Here is a 15,848-nt window from a genome sequence, read left to right on the forward strand (position 1 = left end):
GAATTGAAAACAAAAGAATCATTCAGAAGATGAACAAAAGGTTGGTTTTTTTAAAAGATTAACAAAATTGATAAACCTTTGGCTAACCTAACCAGAAATAGAAAAGTAAAATCTCTAATATCATCTATCAGAAATGATAAAGGAACAAGACAAGTCTGAGAAACGATTGCTTAACAAGGTTGGTAATTAAATGTCATGCCAGATCTTGGGACAGAAAAAAAGATATTAGAGAAACATTGAAGAAATCTGAATAAAGTATAGATGCTAGTAAAAAAAAAAAAAAAAAGAAAGAAAGAAATGATAAAGGAGAAATAACAGACACTTCAGAAATTCAAAAAATGGTCAATGATTACTACAAAAATCTCTATTCCCAGAAATATGAAAATCTGAAGGAAATAGACCAACACCTGGAAGCACTCCACCTTCCTAGACTCAACCTGAAAGAATTAGAAATCTTGAATAGACCTATATCAACCACTGAAATAGGATCAACAATACAAAGTCTCCCAAAAAAAGTCCAGGACCAGATGGCTTCACATCCAAATTCTATCAAACCTTTCAAGAGGAACTAGTACCTATATCATACAACCTTTTCCAAAGCATAGAAAAAGAAGGAATACTTCCCAACACATTCTGTGAAGCAAATATCACCCTGATACCCAAACCAGGAAAGGACCCAACAAAGAAAGAAAATTATAGACCAATATCATTAATGCAAAATGCAAAATATTCAATAAGATCTTAGCAAACAGAATTCAATAACACATCAAAAAAATTATACACCATGGGCAAGTTGGTTTTATTCCAGGGTTACAGGGTTGGTTCAACATACGCAAATCTATAAATATAATACATCACATCAATAAAACAAAAAACAAAGACTATATGATTCTCTTCATTGACACGGAAAAAGCCTTTGATAATATCCAGCATCCTTTCATGATCAGAATTCTTAAGAAATTAGGCATAGAAGGGACATTTCTTAAACTAATAGAGGCCATCTACAGCAAACCTATAGCCAATATCATATTGAATGGTGTAAAATTGAAAACATTTCCACTCAGATCAGGAATGAGGCAAGGATGCCCACTGTCTCCACTGCTATTCAACATAGTAATGGAAGTCTTAGCCATAGGAATCAGGCAAGAGAAGGCAAACAAGGGTATGCAAATAGAGTCAGAGGAGATCAAATTCTCACTCTTCACTGATGATATGATCCTATACCTGGAAAATCCCAGGGACTCAACTTCAAAACTCTTAGAAGTGATCAAGGAATACAGCAGTGTCTCAGGATACAAAATCAATACTTACAAGTCAATAGCTTTTATATACACCAACAATAATGAAGCTGAAGAATCAATTAAGGACTCTATTCCTTTTACAACAGTGCCAAGAAGATGAAGTATCTGGGAATTTATCTAACAAAGGACGTGAAAGATCTCTATAAGGAGAACTATGAAACTCTGGGAAAATAAATAGCTGAAGATGTTAACAAATGGAAAAACATACCATGCTCATGACTGGGAAGAATCAACATTGTTAACATGTCCATACTACCCAAAGCAATATACAGATTTAATGCAATCCCTATTAAAACACTATTGTCATACTTTAAAGAACTTGAAAAAATAGTACTTCGTTTTATATGGAATCAGAAAAAAACCTCAAATAGCAAATGCATTACTCAGAAATAAGAACAAATCAGGAGGTATCACATTACCAGACCTCAGGCTATACTATAAATCTATAGTGAGCAAAACAGCATGGTACTGGCACAAAAAAAAGAGCGGCAGATTTATGGAACAGAATAGAGAACCAAGAGATGAACCCAGCTACTTATCATCATTTGCTCTATCAAAAATATTCAGTAGGGGAAAGACTCCCTATTTAACAAATGGTGCTGGGTGAACTGGCTGGCAACCTGTAGAAGATTGAAACTGGACCCCCACCTTTCACCATTAACAAAAATTGATTCTCACTGGATAAAAGATTTAAACTTAAGACATGAAACTATAAAAATACTAGAAGAGAGTGCAGAGAAAACACTTGAAGAAATTGGCCTGGGAAAATATTTTATGAGGAGGACCCCCCAGGCAATTGAAACAACACCAAAAATACCTTACTGGGATCTGATCAAACTGAAAAGCTTTTGCAAAGCCAAGAGCACAGTAAGTAAAGCAGAGAACCTTCGGAAAGGGAGATTTTTGCCTGTTATGCTTCCAACAAAGTTCTGATAACTAGAACCTACAGAGAACTTAAACTAATCAATAACCCCATTCCTATGTGGGCAAGAGACTTGAACAGAAACTCCTCTGATGAAGACAGGGGCATGGCCTACAAACACATGAAAAAATGCTCATCATCCTTAATCATCAGAGAAATACAAATCAAAACCACTTTGAGATATCATCTAACTCTAGTAAGGTTAGCCCACATCATAAAATCCCAAAACTACAGATGTTGGCATGGATGTGGAGAGAAGGGAACACTTCTACACTGCTGGTGGGAATGCAAGCTAATACGACCTTTTTGGAAAGAAGTTTGGAGAACACTCAAGGGACTAAAAGTAGACATACAGTTCAATCCTGCAATTCCTCTACTAGGTATATACCCAGATGATCAAAAATCATTTTACAACAAAGACATTTGCACCAGAATGTTTATTGCAGCCCAATTCATAATAGCCAAGACATGGAAACAGCCCAAGTGCCCATCAACCCATAAATGGATTGACAAATTGTGGTATATGTACACCATGGAATACTATGCAGCCATAAAAAAGATGGAGACTTCACATCTTTTATGTTTACCTGGATGGAGCTGGAACATATTCTTCTTAGTAAAGTATCTCAAGAATGGGGAAAAAAAGTATCCAATGTACTCAATACTACTATGAAATCAATATATAACCACCTACACACTCATACAAATGGCAAAACATATCTATAGTCCAGAAAGTAGAAGGGAAGAGAAGAGAGAGGGGAGGGGGGGGGATATGGGAAGAGGGAGGGTATTTGGGGGACCTCACCTAATTTGTATGATATAATGGTACATTTCAAAACTATTAAGAAATGAGTATAATTGTGATGGACATGTTAGCTAGTTCAATGTAAGCATTTCACATTGTATATTGAAGCAGTACCCTGAACCCCATAAATGAATGCATCAATGTACAAAGTTATGATTTAATAAAAAATAATTTTAAAAAAAGAATTAAAAGGGAAAGTTAAAGGAATAAAATTGATGAAGTAAATGTAAAAAAAATTGAATATACACTATTTAATTAACACTATGAAAATATGAGTCCATGAAAGTAAATATACCAAAATATTTGCGGTAGCTTTATGTGGGTAGAGTGAGTGTGGTGAGGTTTTTTTATTGTTGTTTGTTTTGCCATGTGATGGACTGTTTTGTGTACTGTATATGCATTAACATATTTCTTGCTAAGTTTTTTTAAGCAACTTCATGATGGGATAATTGACATATAATAAAATGTACTTTTTTAATCTGTACAATTAGATACGTTTTGATATATGTATATACCCATGAAACCATCACCATAATCAAGATAAAACATTCATCAACTCCAAAACTTTCCTTATGCCTTCCTGACTGTAGCTTCCTCCATCCTCAGACAACCAATGATCTGCTTTCTGTCACTATAAATTAGTTTGCGTTTTCTAGAATTTTGTATAAATGGAATCACACCATATGTATTTTTTGTCTAATTTCTTTCACTCAACATAATTAGAGATTCATCCATGTTGAGTATATCAATTCTTTATCATTTTTACTGATAGGACAGTATACTCCAGTTTGTTTATTCTTTTTTTTTTAATTATTGTTAAATCATAGCTGTGTACATTAGTGCAATCAAGGGGTACAATGTGCTGGTTTCATATACAATCTGAAATATTCTCATCAAACTGTTCAACATAGCCTTCATGGCATTTTCTTAGTTATTGTATGTAGACATTTGTATTCTGCATTTGTGATATGTCAGGTATTTTTTTGTGAGGCTTTATTTTCTTTTTTCCTGAGACAGAAGCTCACTCTGTCGCCTTGGGTAGAGTGCCATGGTACCATTGTAGCTCACAGAAACCTCAAAGTCTAGGGCTCAAGAGGTCCTCCTGCCTCAGCCTCCCAAGTAGCTGAGACTACAAGCGCCTGCCATCACGCCCAGCTAGTTTTTCTATTTTTAGTAGAAATGGAGTCTCACTCTTCTCAAGCTGGTACTTGAACTCTTGAGCTCAACCAATCAACCTGCCTTGGTGTCCCAGAATGCTGGGATTATAGGGGATGGGTCATTTCCAAGTATTACAAATAAAGCTGCTATTTCCGTGCAGGTCTTTGTATGAACATATGCTTTCATTTCTCTTGGATAAAATACCTACAAGTAGATTATACATGTGTATGTATTTAGCTTTTTAAGAAACTGCCAAACCGGGCGGCGCCTGTGGCTCAAGGAGTAGGGTGCCGGTCCCATATGCGGGAGGTGGCAGGTTCAAACCCAGCCCCGGCCAAAAATAGAAAAAAGAAACTGCCAAACCGTTTTCCTCCATAGCTGTACCAGTTTACATTCCAGCCAGCAGTTGAAGAGTTTCAGGTCCTCCATGTCCTTGTCAACTCTCAGTCTAGCCAATATAGTCAGTCTTTCTAACTTTAGTCATTCTAATAGTTATGTGTTAATAGTGGAGGGTTTTCTTCTGTATGCTTTCTTTGTGTTCTCCAGATTTTCTGCACTGAAATATATCTTCTATAATCAAAAAATTGTTTAAAGTAATGAAAACAAAAGGGGTGGTGCCTATGGCTCAAAGGAGTAGGGCGCCGGCCCCATATGCCAGAGGTGGCGGGTTCAAACCCAGCCCCAGCCAAAAACTGCAAAAAAAAAAAAAAAAACGAAAACAAAAGGTAGACTAGACCAATGCGAAGTCTTAGTCTAGAGACTCTTCTCATTCTAAAAATGCAAGCCAGTATGGTCTTCAGAGAACCCACCAAAAAGTGCTGTGTGACCTGTGTAAGCCTTCCTCATAGGATAACATTTTTTTTTTTTTTAATCAATTTGCTTTTCAATGTTATAGCCAAACTGGGTTTCTTTTTTTTTTTTAGATTAATATGAGGGTGCAAACAGTTAGATTAGAATCTTTACTAGTTAAGTACAAGTTGCAGTTGTGCCGCTTACCCAAGAGGTGTGCCATGTACCCTTACACACTGGGATCTTAAGAAAAAAAACAATTTTTTTTTTTTTGTCAGAGTCTCACTTTGACACCCTTGGTAAAGTGCCATGGCATCATAGCTCACAGCAACCTTAAACTCTTGGGCTCAAGCAATTCTCTTGCCTCAGCCTCCCAAATAGCTGGGACTATAGGCACCCACCACAACACCCAGCTTTTTTTTTTTTTTTTAGAGAAAGAGTCTTGCTTAGTTTTTCTATTTTTAGTAGAGGAAGGGTCTCTCTTTTTTTTTGTAAAGACAGAGTCTCACTTTATGGCCCTCAGTACAGTGCAGTGGCCTCACACAGCTCACAGCAATCTCCAACTCCTGGGCTTAAGGGATTCTCCTGCCTCAGCCTCCCGAGTAGCTGGGACCACAGGCGCCCGCCACAACGCCCGGCCATTTTTTGGTTGCAGTTTGGCCGGGGCTGGGTTTGAGCCCGCCACCCTCGGTATATGGGGCCGGCGCCCTACCGACTGAGCCACAGGCGCCGCCCGGAAGGGTCTCTCTCTTGCTCAGGCTGGGCACAAACTCCTAACCTCAAGCAATCTACCCACCTCAGCCTCCCAGATTACAGGCATGAGCCACCATGCCTGACCTCTGAATAATAATTTTAGTGTTACTTGCCATGTGCATCTGCTAATTTTCTAGGCACAAGCCTCATTGTCCTAATTTGCATACATTTGACTACTCATCAGGTAGACAATTTTCCATGTCTGATCTCCTCCTGGGACAATTACCTGTTGTCCTTTGCTGATTGAGGATACCTTGTTTTCACAGACCCAGAGCCAAGGGGTGTGAGCGTTGGCACTCTTAGTGCTTCCCTGGCTGAGCACATTCCGACTCCTGAAGCAGATACTGTGCAAAATGGGTAAGTGTTCAAAGTTGTAATGGCCTGGACTTCTCTGCTTTGCTTTGCTTTTCTTTTAATGAATTTAGTTTTTGTTTTGTTTCCTGAGAGACATAAGAATCCTCAGCTCTGACAACCAAACTTAAACAGTTGTCTAAGAAACAAAGACTCTTGGGGAGGATTATATTGTGATGAGTTCCTACTTAAGCCATGTTCTTTGGCTGTGTGGGTAAAGAGTGAAGTTAACTTCAACAGTGTGGAAATGGCTTCTTCCATTTGTCCATATTATCTGTACAGAGTTGCCTAGAAAGTGGAAGTCTTATCAGTTCAACCTTGGTTTCTCATCTTAGCATTCACTCTGAGTAAAATAAATAATAATAATAATCCTAGTACCAATACAAATGATAATTGCTAACCTGTATTGAGTGCTTCCTATGTACTCTGCTCACTTAGGTGCTTACTATGAGCTGACTGACCAGCTGCGTGGCCCAGTGATTTGACCTACCCCTTTAGCAGTAGCAGGTGGTATGGTCTCTCTGCCCCCATCCGGAACTATAGTCTATGTGAGCGCCCATGAGCTGTGGTGACTTGATAACCTACTCTCACCTACCACTAGTGTAAGGATTCTCCCTTATGTCAAAAAGATTTTGTGTTCTCTGGCAATAAAGGGAGGCCACTTGGATGAATGAAGCAGCTATCAGAGAAATTCTGTTTTTTTTTTTTTTTTTTTTTTGAGACAGAGTCTCACTCTGTTGCCCAGGCTAGAATGCCACAGTGTCAGCCTAACTTACAGCAACTTCAAACTCCTGGGTTGGTGAGATTCTCCTGTTTCAGCCTCCTGAGTAGCTGGGACTATAAGCACCTGCTACAAGGCCTGGCTAATTTTTCTATTTTGTATAGAGATGGGGTCTTGCTTTTGCCCAGGCCAGTCTCGAAGTCCTGAGCTCAAAGACTACTTACAACTACCCCCCACCAAAAAAGATAAAATAAAAAGGAAATCATTTTTAATCAGGAGAACAAAAATAAAACAACCCACAAACACTCCACAAAAGTCATTATAGTCACTGTGACTAAATTTCAAACTTGACAGGGAGATTCCTGACACAGAGATTCATGAAAGAAAAAGAAAAAAAAAAAAAAAAAGAGCAAAATGATTAGGTTTGTAGTTCTCATTTGTAGCATACATGTTCCTTGGAGAAAATAAAGATTTTCCTAGCCCTAAATTTTAAAGACTTCCCCTATAGGTTTTTTTTTTTTATTTTTTTTTTTTATTTTTATTCTTTTGTTTTTCCCCTATAGGTTTTTATAAAGTGACATTGAAAGATTTAAAGGCTAATATATTTACAGGAAATTCCATTTGCCTCATTCAACAAATATTTCTCAAGTTTCTACAGTAAGGCCCTATGCTAGCACAGGACAGTAAATAGAATACTCATTTAGCTAAAAAATAAAATGCCCAGAACCAGGCCTGGCACACAAGTAGTTGTTGCTGCTGCTGCTGTTACTACAATCCATGTGGCTCATTTTTAGTGGCCTTTGTACCCAGAGGGCATAAGTCTGCCTTACTGAGCTGTTTCTAATTCTTCATTATCAATAATAATGAAGAGTGCTATGGTGTCAGCCTAACTCACAGCAACACCAAACTCCTACATTCAAGCAATCCTCCTGCCTCAAGCCTCCACAGTAGCTGGGACTAGAGGCACCCGTCACAGCACCTGGCTAATTTTTTTAATTTTAGTAGAAATGAGGTTTTGCTCTTGCTCAGGCTTGGTCTTGAGCTCCTGAGCTCAAGTGATCCTTTGGCCTCCACCTCCCAGAGTGCTAGGATGTACAGGTGAAATCTTTCTAATCTCCCTTATCCAGGTAAGTGTTGAGGAAAAGAGAATTAAGTATGTCAAGTACCCAACACATTGCCTGCAGTGAATAGACGCTCAGTCACGGTTTGTTCACTTCTCTCTTCCTTCCCACCAGAGTTTTTTCTTTAGTGAAGTCCTGTTGGTTTGCTCTTTTCAAAGGGGTGAAAATTATGATGCACATCACCTGCACAGAGAAATTCCAGGACATAGGCCTGAGTCACCACAGAAGTTGGGTGCTGTGGATACATCTTTCTTTCCAAGAGAAAGAGAAGGAAAGGCTGAACCAAGTCTGTTGGGCCAGCAGACATCAGGCAGCATCAGTCATGTGAGTGTAAATATCTGAAAGCTTGGTGCGAGCGCCCTACTTGGATCTCATCTAGGATACCACATAAGGTTGTGTAGATTGCTCCCCGTGTGTGGGCACCTGACATAGCGAGTAAGAGGGGGCTGCAGTCCAGTGAGTGGTGCACTCCCCAAGCCCTGTACCTCAGCATTGGGCTGCATCTTCCCAAGGGATGGGAACCTCCCCCGCCTTTTTTGAGACAAAGTCTCACTTTGTCACCCTCGGTGAAGTGCCATGGAGTCACAGCTCACAGCAACCTCAAACTCTTGGGCTCAAGTAATTCTCTTGCCTCAGCCTCCCAAGTAGCTGGGACTACAGGCGCCTGCTACAATGCCTGGCTATTTTTAGAGACGGGGTCTTGCTCTGGCTCAGGCTGGTTTCCAACCTGTAAGTTTAGGGAATCCACCTGCCTGGGCTTCCCAGAGTGCTAGGATTACAGGCGTGAAGGATGCCCCTTTCTTATTCCTACAAAGGTACTAAGTAAGTAGACATGGTCCCACTCTGCTATTTTCTTTCTCTTAGAAGGACACTCCATATTGGCTCAGCCCAGCAAGAAAGATAAAGACTGACATGGTTGTGGTCACCTGCCTGATGTTTTCTGAAAGTTAGCAAACAATGCAAGAGTGAATAAAGCTGGCTTTGATTTAAAACAGTTAATGATCAGTTATGTCAATACCAATCTATCAAGGGTGAAAACTGCTCTCCTTTGATCCAGTTTTGCAGACCATGATTTAGTATCTAAAAAAAAAGGCAGATCATAGTGTATTTTCTTCCTCTTTTCGCCTGAGAAATTACTCTTAGCCTTTTTTTGTTTGTTTGTTTGAGACAGAGCCTCGAGCTGTCACCCTGGGTAGAGTGCTCTGGCATCACAGCTCACAGCAACCTCCAACTCCCAGGCTTAAGCGATTTTCTTGCCTCAGCCTTCCAAGTAGCTGGGACTACAGGCACCCAACACAATGCCCGGCTATTTTTTGGTTGTGGATGTCATTGTTGTTTGGCAGGCCCGGATTTGAACCTGCCAGCTCTGGTGTATGTGGCTGGCTCCTTGGCCACTTAACCTACAGGCGCCGAGCCTACCCTTAGCCTTTTTAAGTCAAAGGCTATACCTTTGAATCTCCTCACTGCTCCACATTCACTAAGACACACTCTTCTGCTTCATTTAGAACCCACACAAATTCCATTCTCAGCCAGTCTGTCACCTTGTTCAGCATAACCTTGCTCCCCATGTGTGGGCACCTGACATAGCGAGTAAGAGGGCGCTGTTTTTTTCCCATTTCCTACACATATCATGGTCCCTTTCCTTACTTTGTCACATGTAGGAAAGGGAGTTGAATGACAAAGCCAAGGGAAGGAAAAGAAACAAGACAGACAAGATCAAAGCACAGAAAAGGGAGCGAGGAGGACAGGTCTTCAGAGAAGCAGAGGCTGCTGTGGGTAAGAGAACGTACCTGCAAGGAACAACCCAGAGGACTCCTTGCCGGGATTGGGAAGGGGTACGGAGAGTCAGCATGGATCCTGTAAGACAAACCCTCTGTTTTGAGTCTCCTTGACTGCCACAGCTGAGATGGTATTGCAGCCTTACTCCATGTCAATATCTTAGTAGACAGTGAAAGAGGAAACTGGGAAGCCCAGAGACCTGTGATCACCAAGAGTAGAAATGGTAATAATAACAGTACCTAATTACTGAATACCCACAATATTAGGAACACTGCATATATGATCTCATGAAATCCTCACATCCCCATGAAGTAACTGTTATTATGTTCCTGTAGCACTTGAGGCTGACAGAGGCTGGGTGACTTAGTGCATAAGATCAGACAGATCTGGTAGTAAAGTGGTGGACCCAGGGATTGTCCCTTCCTCTTTGACTCCCAGTGCATACTATTAGCACTTCCTCTATGAACTAATAACTCTATCATAATCAGAGTTATCAAGTAGATGGGAACATTTGAGAAGGGACAGATGCCACAGCTCTGAATAATCCTCTCACCTACCAGTTTTCTGATTCTCAGTTCCCTATGTTGAACCTTACAAAGAACTCAGATTCCTATGCTTCTGAAAACTTTTTTTAGTCTAAAACTCAGTTATCCTTTACTGCCCACAAGATTCAGAAGACCCTCCAAATATATCAAATGCTGTTGGAAACAACATTAGATACAATTCTGGGCCAAATCTCTTTTCAAGGTTTGCCTTTTAAACTCTGTAGCACCCAAAGGTGAATTGAGGAAGAGTCCTTAGAGTATAGAAGAACTAAACTTTCCCTATTACATACAAAGCTGCAACCCTAAACCAGACTCTAAAGGCATGACTTTTCCAGCTGTGTCTGCAAGTTCCCTCTGGAGAATCTTGCTCCCACCCAAGGTCAGAGTGAAATGGAACTTGCTTAGTAGTAAGACTGCTAAATGTCAGTTGATCCAAGTAAGATAAGGCAGTTACTCAAAAGGTAGTCTGTACACCACTCTTCTCAAAACACTTGGGCTATTTGTTACAATAAAGATTCCTTCTGAACCAGATTCTAGGAGTGAAACTCAAGAATCCACACCCCAGGTGATTCCATTGGATGCTAAAGTTTAAAAGTTACTGAAAAGGATGTATAGAGATCATATTTACTTAACTCAGCTATATCTCTGTCCCCAATTATTCTCCCCCAGGAAAGTCAAAGGACTCAAATGCTAAACAAAAATTAGGAAAAAAAACAGGAGTCAAAAGGAAAAGGACACAGAAGGAAAGGAATCTGGAGATAGGAGGAGCAGAGCTGAGTGGGCCTGATGTCATTAATTCCAAGGAAACAGAAGATGCCTCAGACGGAGGTTTCTTCCGTTCAGATTCTGTTGTAGAGGACACTTGGCTTTCTCCCAAATATGATGCTCAGGACAGCCAAGTTGCTATAGATGGAAGATCATCACCCTCCCGGACAATAACCGTCACTGGCAACACGGGATCTGAAGAAGAGAGAAGCTGTGACGACCCTTCCAAGGTACGGTCTGATTTTCTCATCTTGGCCAGATAACGTTGTGTCCTTACACAGTGCCAACTGCAAAAGTGGGGAAACTACCCCTAATTATACTGCAGTTACTAAAACAGCTCCACTAATAATAGTCTTACTGTTCTACTTTGGAACCATCCAACCCAGTGGTTCTCAACCTTCCTAATACCTCGGCCCTTTAATACACAGTTCCTGTGGGTCACGACCCACAGGTTGAGAACCACTGGTCTGACCATAGAAAGAAGCCAGATAGACCTGATCAAAGATGCAGAGTGGCAAAGTCCCTCTGAGGTGATATACCCACCCCATAAAGCAGGAAGTGGGCACAGCACCTGTGAGGTACAGGTCTCCTTGTTACAGGGAAAGGTAGATACTAGCTGTGAGAGCCAAGCACATATCCTTCAATTAGGCTGGAAGTCATGTATCACTTGCCTACCAAGGGCTGTGGAAATTCCTTTTCTCCTAATCTGCATTTCTGTGGTACACAGAGGCGGTTTGTACACACACATGTACTTTTACAAGGTGGTTTTTCATGTTAAAGTCACTTTGTTCCAAGGACTGTGAATCTAATGCAGAAGTCTGAAGAGAAAAACTAAGTATAAAGAAAATTACCCTTGAAAATCCCTGCAATTAACTAAAAATACCATACAGATACATCATCTCTCAGTAAGACCAACACAGCCAATTTTCCTCTGCTGTTAGAATAGATCACTATTTCTTCCATTGAGATGAAGATAATGAACTATATTTAGAGGTCTTGTACAAAAAAAAAAAAAGAAAAAAGGTAGCCCTAAACACTACAAATGCCCACACAGCTAAGCCACAATGGTACTATGGTTCAAACTCACTAATGCAGATGGTACACTCTGCTGAATCTTATTTAACCTCTACAAACCACACCTGTAAGCCAGGTATGGTCAGCCCTATTTTACAGACCGAGAAACTGAAGCTAGGAGTTAAAGGCCAATTGCCAGAAATTGCACAACCATTGAGTGGTAGAGCTGAGACTTAAACTCCAGTCCTTTGGCTCCATATTCAGGACTCTTATCATTATTTTCAATTATTATGTGTTTATTTATTTTATATCCCATAGTCTTCCAGAAGGGATTCCAGGAAGATCTTTCCTTTATAGTTCTCAGTCACCACCTCCAGCCCCAACTGCATAGATTATGGAATTCTGCTCTGCTTAACAGCTGAGAATTTTAACATGCGGGCTGAATTTTTCAGAGCCTACTAAATCATCAGTGTTTCTCAGATTTATTGCCAGTCCATAGTACTGTGCTGCCTCTGCAAAGGCTAAAGATCCAAGGAGGTTTGACTGTGAGTTAGATATGCAAAGTTCCCAGAAGAGTTGCCTCTTTAAGGAAAAAAAAAAAGAGCTGCCTCTTTAAGTTCCCCTCATGGGCATTATTTTTGACTAAGGAGGAAACATTAGAGAGAACTGAAAGAAGCACCTTCCATTGGAAAGGTGGCTTTTACAAGATTAAATGTGTCTAACCCATCTATACCTAAGATTGCCCCTGGTAAAATAGCCTCTATCTTAACCTGTGGTTTCCAGCCCTGGCTTCATGTTATAACCACCCAAGAAACTTTTTAAGCCACTGAGACCTCCGACATAACAGATTTTCATTTAATTGGTTTGAGTGGAGTTCAGGCCTCAAGTGGCTTTTGAATGCTACTTGGGCATTGAGAACTCTAGAACCTACCACATACAGGGCATTCTGCTGGCATTTCCATTATTTCAGTTAATCCTGGTAACAGTGTTATGAGTCAGACAATATCAGGAAAATTACGTCATGATCCCCAAACCCCATAGCAAATACGAGAGTTGAATCCAAGTCAATCAGATCCTAATGCCCAAGCGTGTGACACCAGAGTCTGTGCACTGGTGGTAGGGTATGGAGTTGGCTTTATGATTCCATCCCTGATTAGAGACACTGTCTGGGATAGAAGAGGACTCATTGCCAATAGTACCGTGCTGAACAGACCCATCCATTCCCTGCACTAAAAACATTCTGATTTCTTAGGCCCTCCTCTCTAAGAGGGAGCAGAAAGATTCCCGGGACAGGCTTCGAGCAGAAAGGGCCAAGATGAGGCAGTTGGAAGTGGAGAGGAAAAGAAGGGAGCATGAAGAGCAGAGGCGGCTCGAGCAGGAGCAGCTGGAGAGAGCAAAGAAGATGGAGGAGGAGCTGGAGCTGGAGCAACAGAGACGCGCAGAGGAGAACCGGTGGGTCGGGTGAGCAGAAAGACCATGGCAGGGTCGGGAAGCAGGAGAAAAAGGCAGGGGGTGACCTCTTCTAGGGGCAAAGTTTGGTTCTGAAGCTCACGTCCTGAGGTAAAACATCATGTCTCATTTTTCTCTGTCCTCAGTTACTTAGGAACAACCTGGACTAGAGATGAGACAGAGTGTCTTGACCATAAATGTTACTCAAAATAGGGAGTAACATCGAAGGGCTCTTCTTGGAAAAGCTTTGAGATGCCTTGTCTGCATCAGGCGAGGCCTTTTTGCAGGCCTTGCCTCTAATGTGATCTTCACAATCAACCCCATAAGGCAGGAGTTTGAAAATCCATTTCTTAGGAATTGAAAATACTCCTCTAGAGAACTTAAGGCCGCAACCTGAAAGCACAGAGCTGTGTACTAAAACTTCTGGGCTTCTAGTTGCAGGCTAGTTGTGCTCTTGCCTCTCCTCTTGAATCCTGGCTTCCCTTGAAAAACAGAATCTCCTCAAAATGGGGTGCTCCCTTTTGCCTGTGGGCTGCAAAGCCTCATCCTCCCACCCCACCCTCAAGGCACTGCCTGTTGCCTTGTCTCACCAGGATGCCCTAATGTTTTCTGCCATTTCCCTGAACTTGTGTTTTCTCAGCTTGAGGAAACAGAGACTCGAAGAAGAACAGCAGCGGCAGGAGGAGAAGGAGAGAAAGCAGCGGCTCCAGTGGCAAGCAGCCCAGGAGAGAGCCCGTCAGCAGCAAGAGGAGTTCCGGAGGAAACTGCAAGAACTACAGAGAAAGAAGCAACAGGAAGAAGCTGAGAAGGCTGGTAAGCGCAATCCTTGATCTCTTTGCATCTCCCATCTCTTTGGGGAAGAAATATTTTTATCTTACTATTAGTGTTCGTTTATCCTAGGCCTTACTATGCAAAGAACTCTAAAAGTGTAAGCTATTTTTCTCCCAAAGTGTGAGTAGGATCCTTCTGTGGTTTCAGCATTGCTCAGATACCTAAACCAGAGACACAGCCCTACTCCTCACTTCCTTCCCTAGCAGGTGGAAACAGACACAAACGTCTGGACAGCTTCAAGCCCAACTTTTCAGGTGTTGATGCGTAGTCTCTCCAGCCTCACTTTTTAAAGTTGTTTTTATTTTTTGACAGAGTGTCACATGTCACCCTGGGTAGAGTGCCGTGGCGTCATTTAGCTCACAGCAACTTCCAACTCTTGGGCTTTAGCACTCCTCTTGCCTCAGCCTCCTGAGTAGCCTGGACTATAGGCACCTGCCTGCCACCACACCAGGCTTTTTTTTTTTTTTTTTTTTCCAGTAGAGATGAGATCTCTCTCTTGCTCAGGCTGGTCTCAAACTCCTGAGATCAAGCAGTCCAACCACTTGGCCTCCCAGAGTGCTAGGATTACTGGTGTGAACCACACCTCACCCCTAAAAAGTATTTTTTAATTAACACATAATTATACACATTTACAGGGTACATGATGATATTTTGACACCTAGACACATGTGTAATGATCAAATCTGGGTAATTAACATACTCCTCACCTCAAACCATCATTTCTTTGGCAACATTCTTGTTAAGAATATTCAAAATCCACTCTTGTAGATATTTGAAAATGGACAGTTGTTGCTAATCAGTCATTTTATAGTATTACAGAACACTAGAACTTACTCTTCTTGTGTTCACTGTATTTTTATAACCAACCCTTCCCTATCTCCCCCACCCTCCTACTCTTCCCAGTCTCCAGTGATCTCTCTACTATGAGATCAACATTTTTAGCTCCCACACGAGTAAGAACATGTGCAATTTACCTTTCTATGCCTGGCTTATTTTACGTAACATAATTTCTTCCACACTCATTTATATTGCAGTGAAAGATAGGATTTCGTTCTTTTCTATGGTTATATAGTATTTCATTGTGTATATATACCACATTTTCATTATCCATTCATCTATTGATCAACACCAACTGATTCACTTGCTATTCTGAGTGCAGCAATAACCATGGGGGTGCTGATTTATTGTCTTTTGGATATTTACATGGTATTAGGGATTGCTGGATCCAGGCTTACTTTTGAGGAAGAGGGAGGAACTTTGGCAGATGACTCTGTGGCCACTTCCTGGTGCTGGCTCTCTAGACTGGCCAGTCCAACTGAGTAAGCACCAAATTTCTCTATACCTTACTCTGATGCCTGTCCCCAACCCAGCTTCCTGGAAGCTGGAAAATTCTTCCCCAAGGCTTTAATTGCATAATGCACTGGACATAGTAGGTGGTTAATTAAAGGACTCAAATTAGTAAATTAACCCCCAAGGTAATCCCCAGAGGATCTGACAGCCTATTGGCAGATAAACTACAGAATTTCTCATGGTGAGTCCCTAGG

At 41.1% G+C, this 15,848-nt stretch overlaps 1 protein-coding gene across 2 annotated transcripts in view; it reads left to right on the forward strand.

The window, feature by feature from the left end:
- Nucleotides 1-15,848, forward strand: part of KIAA2012 (KIAA2012 ortholog) — a 128,863-nt gene that overhangs the window by 109,739 nt on the left and 3,276 nt on the right. For both annotated transcript variants that reach the window (XM_053597487.1, XM_053597488.1), the window contains exons 17-22: nt 5,995-6,085; nt 8,080-8,245; nt 9,583-9,697; nt 10,915-11,240; nt 13,277-13,476; nt 14,114-14,286. In XM_053597487.1, coding sequence (XP_053453462.1) covers nt 5,995-6,085; nt 8,080-8,245; nt 9,583-9,697; nt 10,915-11,240; nt 13,277-13,476; nt 14,114-14,286 — 1,071 coding nt within the window. The remainder of the gene's footprint in view (nt 1-5,994; nt 6,086-8,079; nt 8,246-9,582; nt 9,698-10,914; nt 11,241-13,276; nt 13,477-14,113; nt 14,287-15,848) is intronic.

Source organism: Nycticebus coucang, chromosome 7 (assembly GCF_027406575.1).
Source record: "Nycticebus coucang isolate mNycCou1 chromosome 7, mNycCou1.pri, whole genome shotgun sequence".
Lineage (NCBI taxonomy): Eukaryota > Metazoa > Chordata > Mammalia > Primates > Lorisidae > Nycticebus > Nycticebus coucang.